General features: G+C 33.4%; 1 protein-coding gene across 1 annotated transcript in view; it reads left to right on the top strand.

Moving 5' to 3' along the window:
- Positions 1–4,524: 4,524 nt before the first annotated feature.
- LOC107481151 (ATP-dependent 6-phosphofructokinase 5, chloroplastic) overlaps positions 4,525–8,398 on the top strand; it is a 4,775-nt gene continuing 901 nt past the window's right edge. The window contains exons 1-12 of the mRNA XM_016101367.3: positions 4,525–4,865; positions 4,943–5,033; positions 5,216–5,289; positions 5,673–5,784; positions 6,184–6,279; positions 6,402–6,503; positions 6,624–6,698; positions 7,030–7,170; positions 7,274–7,390; positions 7,469–7,573; positions 7,766–7,846; positions 8,262–8,390. Coding sequence (XP_015956853.1) covers positions 4,525–4,865; positions 4,943–5,033; positions 5,216–5,289; positions 5,673–5,784; positions 6,184–6,279; positions 6,402–6,503; positions 6,624–6,698; positions 7,030–7,170; positions 7,274–7,390; positions 7,469–7,573; positions 7,766–7,846; positions 8,262–8,390 — 1,464 coding nt within the window. The remainder of the gene's footprint in view (positions 4,866–4,942; positions 5,034–5,215; positions 5,290–5,672; positions 5,785–6,183; positions 6,280–6,401; positions 6,504–6,623; positions 6,699–7,029; positions 7,171–7,273; positions 7,391–7,468; positions 7,574–7,765; positions 7,847–8,261; positions 8,391–8,398) is intronic.

Here is an 8,398-nt window from a genome sequence, read left to right as displayed (position 1 = left end):
AGATTTTTTAAGTGATTTTTTTATAAGATATTCTAAAATAGAAATAGTAATTTTTATGTTTAGATATCTTATGTAAAAATATTTTTTTATTTAATAATTATATTTGGATATAATATAAAAATATTTTTTGTTTATTATTATATTAAAAATATATTTTTTAAATAAAAAATATCTTTTAAAATATATATATTATAACTTCTAAAAACGTATTTTTTATTTTTACTATTTTAATATTATCAAACACATTATAAAATAAAAATTATTTTTTAACAACTTAATAACATCTAAATAAATATTAAATTTATTTAAAATATTTTAGAATAAAAATCAGACATTTTAAACATTTAAAACGAAACTGAGATTTGATACTTTAATAATAATAATAAGGTTTAATTACTCTTCAGGTCTCTATAGTTTCATCGAATTTTCAATTAGGTCCTTATACTTTTTTTTCTTTTCAATTGGGTCCTTAAACGTTAATTTTTTTCAATTTAGTCCCTACCGTGACAAAAACGTTTGAGATAACAGAATATTCTGTTTAAAAATCGAATATTCTCCTAATTAGATCAGAATTACTAATTAAATCCACCCCATTTTTTTAAAATACCAAAACTAACCTTTAGTATTTTGTCCCAAAAGTGAAGAACCCTAGCCAGCGCTAGTTTGTCGTCGTCCCTAGCCATTGCTTCCGTCATGTTCCTTCACCGTGGATCGTCGCGCCGCGCATCGCGTTGCCGTACCATGCCTCGTCTGGCGGCACCTCACCTTGCTGCTCTGCTCTTCGGATATCGATGCTAATGATAGAATCTTCAAGAAAAACGCCCTATTCTAATCTCAAGTTCAGTGGGGAACTATGGAGCTTATTTGGCTAATGGGTCAGAGAATAGGAGAGATCTTCAAAAGACTAATATCAAGTATTTAAGAATTAGCTGTAATTGCTGATTACTTGTGGTGCTTGTTATATTTTCTTATCTTTTGTGTAGTCAGTTAATTAATCAACATAGTTAATGATATTCTAGATATGGTGATATTCCAATCTTGCTTCTTCATCTTGGCGTCCCATTTTAATTTTTTGGTTTTTGAAAGGGGACATTTTGTGAGGTTGTGCGAAATGAGTTTATATGTCAATTTTGCAAGCATATATAGTTTTTAGCTTTTTCTGCATATAACATTTTAATCTTACCATTATTGAACGTATTGAACTTTTTGAACCACTAGTTTCTATAACATCCATCTTATCCATGAGCTTGTTGTGACAAAATAAACTTTGGCAAATTTGTTTACTCCAAGAAAAACGTAAAACATAATGTGATGAAGAGAGTTGAATTTGAGGGAGAATTGATTGACTGAGATTGAGAATAAGGGAAAGCTGAATGTTTTAGGGGTGTTCTATTTGTATTGTGTTGTTTTTTTCAGTTTTTTTAGTTGTTTTCAGGTCATGTCTCTCAAGCTGTGAATTCTTAAGTTGTGTGAATTTGTAGTTTAGTTTCAGTTTTGCTTAATTGTTTGCAACTTCTGTTTGTTTCTCAAATTGTGAATTTGTTCTTCATTTCTGCTTTACTTTTAGAGTTTTCCATTTTTATCATCAATTATTCAAATTTGGTATATATATTCGGTTGGGAACCCGGAGAGGTTGGTGGGTGGGAAGGAGAAGCCTTCTAAGCATGAGGATGTCTCTGGAGAGTCAATGAATTTAGAAGAAAAAAAAGGAGAATTTTATGAAAGATGAATGCTTCAGAGTTCAGATGAATTTAGGAGGAAAAGAAGAAAAAAATTATGTTCTTGTAGAGTTTGTAATACAATTAGATTATAGATGTGGATTGAGAGCTTAGTTGGCTTTGAAAATCTAAAGTTACATATTGGTTTATTGTGTCTACAAAAAGATGCAGTAGATCGACCAACAATGTCCACAGTGGTTCTTATGCTAGTAAGTGAGACAATGACACTTCCTATTTCTAATCATCCTGCATTTTTCGTTGGAAGAAAAATCAAAGAAGAGCCAACATCAAATGCTTTTGATAAGGATCCTTTGGTCAATAAAGTATCAATTTTAAATATTCTACCTATATAATCAGTATAAGTGTTTTGTTTTAAAATTGTTCGAATTGTATAAGTAAATCATGTCTGCCTTTTTGAATCATTGTTGTTTAAATTTGTTGTAAGTGTAGTAGATTCTACTCATCATTCAAATATATAATGATAATTTCTTTTTTTTTTTTTAGTTGATTGAGTATGTTATATCTATTTGTTTAACAAAAATTTGAGCTATTCTAGGTGAAAACCGATCCATTGATTAAATGTTGTAGTTATTAAACTGTGTTGAGATTTGAGAAGTGATCCTCTAAATTTCTAATATGGCTAATAAGACCATACCGCTATGTTCTATGCTAAGATCAAGATTTTGGCTACCATTGCAATATGATATAAAAAGAAGTTGCAAACAGATAAAAGGGATTTTTGGTACAATTTGTATATAAATAAGTAAAAAGAATAATAGTGACAAAATAAAAGGAATTATATGAATATCTTTAATTGATTATTTATAGTTTCATTGAATTTTCAATTAGATCCCTATATTTTTTTTTTCTTTTCAATTAAGTTCTTAAGTATATACAAGTAATTTCACAATTTATTAATATTTTTTTTACGTTTAATGTTAACAGGGATTAAATTGAAAAAAAATAATGTATAAAAATTCAATTAAAAAATATAAAAATCTAATTAAAAATTTGATAAAATTATAAAAATTTATGGAATAATTAAACCTAATAATAACAAAGTTAATTATTTAATTTTAGATGTCTAACTAATATCTTTTTCAATCTCCCTGACCTATGCATGCTAATTAGAGCAGAGTCGATATTGTATGACTATTATAGGATTTACTCTCAAAATAGAGTCAGTAGCAGTCAATAAGTATAAATACATAAAATAATTAACCAAAATTATAGGATTTACTCTCAAAATAGAGGACTGCTTTTCAATTACCGAATTACGGCAAGTTCTTAGGATTTTTTTATTTAAATTAAAAAATATAATATTTACTGATTTAGATAAATATATAAGTATTTATCAAAATATATTTAGAGTTATATCTCGGATACAGTGGGAGAAATCTCAAAACGAACATATCTCGAGTGTACTGGCTCTGTTATGTGATATGGGTCATCCTGATCATATTTCGAGTGTACTCGAAATATGCTCAAATTCTAATATGGACCAGTGCATCCGAGATATAGTCAAGATTATATTAGGGTCTCAGCACTCAAGATTGCCGAAATATTGTGGTTGCAACATTGCGATGAAAGGAACAAAGAATCTTCCAGTTGCAGTGATTGTTCGGACAATGTATGAGAGATTACAACAGTTGTTCGTGCGCAAAGGACGCAAAGCACATGCTCAGTTACAGGGTGGACAGATCTACTCGCAGCGGTTGTTGGCAGCTATAGATAAGAACAGGGAGAGCCTGCCAATGTTGCGAGTCACCCATTGTGATCGTAGGGCATCCGTTTTTAGCTTGGAAGAGACGGAGACAGTAGATGGTTGGTCACAGACTTCATATCGGGTTCGTATGACCGAGCATACATGCGATTGCGGTCTGTTCCAGTCATTGCATTACCCATGTCGACACGCCCTGGCAGCATGTGCAGCTGCGAATATTGAGTGGGGTTATTTTGTTGATCCCGTGTACACGATGGCCTCTGTATTCAAGGTATACGAGAGGGAATTTCCGCCGATACCTGACGAAAAGATGTGGCATCCATGGTACGGTGCACGCCTAAAGCCCAACTCAGCCATGAGGAAGAAGGCATCAGGTAGGTCGGTATCCACTCGAATCCGGAATGAGATGGATGCCATTGAGCGTGCGGAGAAGAGATGTGGGCTCTGCCGCAGAGAGGGTCACACCAGACGTGGGTGTCCCAATGCGTCCCACTCAGATCCATGACGACGCATGCAGTTTAGGATTTAGGTCTTTTTGTTTCAATGTTGTCACTTTAATGTACCGATTGTTATTAAACGTGTTTAATGTGTAATGAAGCATAATTTCTGTATAACTACTACCTTCGATTGTTATGAAATCATTTTTCATCTACAACATTACAATATTTTCATAAAAAAAGCATTGGATTTTGATTATATCTCGGATATAATGTCCCTGTCTTACTTCCTTGCACGTATCTCGGATGCACTGGTCCATGTCAGAATATGAGCATATCTCGAGTGCATCCGAGATATGACCAACGCGTCCCATATCATAGAACGGGGTCAGTACACCCGAAATATGTTCGTTTTGTGATTTCTCCCACTGTATTCGAGATATAACCCTAAATGTATTTTAATAAATACTTATACGTTTATTTAAATCGATAAATATTATATTATTTTAATTTAAATAAAAAAAACCTAAGTTCTTATGCATGTAAGCACAATTGTTTTTTAAGCCAAAAAGAAACACACAAAAAAAAGCATGTTTGGCTGCAACCGAAAATATGCGGCAAACAAGGAAGCTTACATAGTTGATGGATGATTGACGAAGAAAAAAGCATACGTGGTCCTCGGTTTCATCAAAAAGTCAAAGTCAAACAAACCAGCTCCTCCTATACCCAATTCACACCACCACCACCACCTTCTAGAACCCTCAACAAAGTTCGAGTCTTTGCGCAGTTCAAAGCCACCACTCAAACCCCTACTCCTTCCAGCACCACCACCATCAACAACAATAACCTTAACAAGTTTGATTTCAGTGATCCTGATTGGAAGACCAAGTTCCAGCAAGACTTCGAGGCCCGCTTCAGCCTCCCCCATCTCACTGACATCTTCCCCGATGCTTCCCCTATTCCTTCTACCTTCTGCCTCAAAATGAGGTCACTTAGTCAAAACTATACTCTTCTTTTTCAATTGGATTCGTTTCTCTCTGTTCATGTGTTTCGCTGTGTTGCAGGACTCCTGTTGACAGAGATATTCAAGGTCATTATTCTTCTGATGAGGACTGGCATGGATACATTAACAACAATGACAGAGTGCTTCTCAAGGTTTGCTTTTTACACTCTATATTCATACTTAAATATATACTGCCTTGTTGCCAATTTCTTTTACTATTTTTATTCATCATGATTGGGGCTTTGTGTTGCTTTCACTAGATTTGGATCAAATTAGTTTTCTCTCTATGTATATGTAGGCATGAGGTTATTCTGAACTGTTGTTGTTATTTCAGACAATATACTATTCATCGCCTACATCTGCTGGTGCTGAGTGCATTGATCCCAACTGTACTTGGGTCGAACAATGGTAAAGTATTTAATTCCCTAATTTTAAACAGGAATATGATAGTGACTTATTGAATATCTTGCATTCAACTATATACAACTGCTGTTATATTGTATATAAAGTTTTGCACGTTACAAGGTAGTAACACCTTCTTGTTCTAAAATTTTTAAAAACTTCATGAAAGTTAATGGATGAATTTGGGTTTTGAGAATTCTATTACCTTTCCCAGAAAAGAGATTGTAGCCATGATCTTAACCATGCTCGCTAATGGCCATTGAATTCACGGATTGTTTTGTCTTTTGGGTTACCAAATAGTTGCTTACAATATCGTTTTAAGTCTTGTCATAATTCATGTTGTTTTGTAAGATTAGCATATATGTTGAGAGATACTGAAATCATTTTAGGGTTCATCGAGCTGGGCCTCGGGAAAAGATATATTATAAACCAGAAGAAGTAAAGGCTGCAATTGTTACCTGTGGAGGCCTCTGTCCTGGTCTTAATGATGTCATTAGACAGGTTAGCTTGTGATCAATTTGTTTTATGCAAGTATTTGACCTTATTGTTCCCTGAAATATCTAAAGCATCTTTTCTGGTTTTCTGAAAGTTAAGTTATCAAAATGTAATAATTTAATTGTTATTGACTATTGCTGTTAGTCATCACTTCATTTCCTGGGAAATAATATGTTCCTGCACTAAGCTTTTGACTATTAACATGTAGTCATGTACCATATTCTCTTTACTTTCATCTATCTTTCTTAAATATGATATAGCCATCCCTCGTGTCATTAAATACTAAATTGTTTCATATCTTGTAGTTAAGGAAGTTTCTAGTTCAGCTCACTTTACCTAGTTTCAAGTTTTACAGCCAGTAATTGTTTCCTAATTGTAATTGCTTCAATAATGAATGTTGTGCAGATTGTAATTACACTTGAAATATATGGTGTGAAAAAGATAGTGGGGATTCCATTTGGTTATCGGGGATTTTCTGACCAAGAATTGACAGAAGTGCCCGTAAGTTCATGTCTATCTTCTTTCTAATTTGGTGCAACGTTAACCAGTTCAGCTAAAGCGGTAAGTGGAACGTGAGTTCTTCTATCAACTGACTCTTAACCATATTGGCCTTTCATTTGCAGCTGTCAAGAAAAGTAGTTCAGAATATTCATCTTTCTGGTGGAAGCCTGTTGGGAGTTTCACGAGGAGGACCTGCAGTCAGTAATATTGTGGACAGTTTGGAGGTGATTGATTGATCTGTTCCATTGATAGACTAATTGATGAATTTTCGGAGAAGACATTTTTTATGCCGAATTTGATGTTTGTCCCTTATTTTATCTGAATTTGCATGTTCTTAATTTCAGGAAAGAGGGATCAACATGCTTTTTGTATTGGGTGGAAATGGCACACATGCTGGTGCAAATGCAATTCACAATGAGGTTTCTAAACTCTTATCCTTGTATCATTTGATCTTGTTCAATTTGGATTAATGTCTGATGTACAATGGTTATTTTAGGAGGAATTGATATCTTGTAAACTGTGTTCATTGGCATATATGAAAACTGTTATTTCCAATTCACTAGCTATTCCTTTTCTTTTTGCTTAGCTCAGTGTTAACATTAAACTAGATGTCAACATTCTGTTACCCTTAATATGCAGTGTGTGATAATTGAGGATCTTCAATTACATATTACACTGTTATATAATTTATAAGCTTGTACTCCTAATTTGTTATTGTACTTAATGAAGTGGAATTTTTGTTTCTTTCAGTGTCGTAAAAGACGTCTTAAGGTATCTGTAATTGGGGTGCCTAAAACTATAGACAATGACATTCTATTGATGGACAAAACTTTTGGCTTTGATACTGCGGTTGAAGAAGCACAGAGAGCAATAAATTCTGCATACATTGAGGTAATAAATTACTTGTTATTCAGAGTCACTTTGACTAGATGCCGTAATTGTTTCTAGTTGATGGGTATTGAATTATTCGCATTCTTCCCTTATCTCTTGTTAGGCACATAGCGCATATCATGGGATTGGGGTTGTGAAATTGATGGGACGTAGCAGTGGATTCATAGCAATGCAGTCATCCCTGTCTAGTGGACAGGTTGACATATGTCTGATTCCTGAGGTATATATGATGTAAATTAGTCGGATGTTCTTTCTGCGATACTGATAAACTTATACAAGTTTTGGCTGTGTTTTTAAGGTACCTTTCAATTTACATGGTCCTCACGGTGTACTGAGTCATCTTAAGCATCTTTTAGAAACAAAGGGATCGGCTGTGGTCTGTGTAGCAGAGGGAGCTGGACAGGTGATTTAGTTTAAGTATTTAATTTAGCATATAACATTTTCAAGATATTCATTATTAAAATTTTCTCCTTTGTTTTGCTTATATAAAAAGTTAATTACAGACATCATATTACTAAATTTTCTCAGAAGACACCTCAGAGTTCAGACATTGAGATTGACACTCAAACTTGCTTGTTGATAAATTATTATGCAGAATTTACTTCAAAAGACTAATGCTACAGATGCATCAGGAAATGTTGTATTTGGAGATATTGGTGTATATATTCAGCAAGAGGTTTGTATTACGTTATTGTGGTGCTACTGTTTACAAAATTCTAAAGGGTTAATACCTGATTTTAAAGTGGATAGATATTATTTTGAAATGAGTCAGACATGAGAGAGTATGAACCTTTCAAGGTTTTACCTTTTAATATAATTATGTTCTCAGAAAGTTTGACCTTGAGTTGCCTTTATACTATTATTTCCATTAAAACTAAGCAACACATGCATTTTTTGAAGTGGCAATTCCAAGCATTGTGTTTAGGTTTGATTTCTCATGCCATAACGTTTTAAATGTTGTATGCTGAGGATGAATACATGCCTTGAATTCTTGAATACAGCCTTCGTTTGAATTATTATTGTTGTATATATTTTTTTTTCCTTTCCTTTTCTTTGTAATATCTGTTTTGCCGACAACTGCTGTATTTCAGACGAAAAAATATTTCAAGGAGATTGGCGTTCATGCTGACGTGAAATATATTGATCCAACATACATGATCCGTGCTGTTCGAGCAAATGCATCAGATGGAATTTTATGCACTGTACTTGGACAAAATGCTGTTAGTCT

Source organism: Arachis duranensis, chromosome 3 (genome assembly GCF_000817695.3).
Source record: "Arachis duranensis cultivar V14167 chromosome 3, aradu.V14167.gnm2.J7QH, whole genome shotgun sequence".
Classification (NCBI taxonomy): domain Eukaryota; kingdom Viridiplantae; phylum Streptophyta; class Magnoliopsida; order Fabales; family Fabaceae; genus Arachis; species Arachis duranensis.
This window is presented reverse-complemented; position numbering and strand designations above follow the sequence as displayed.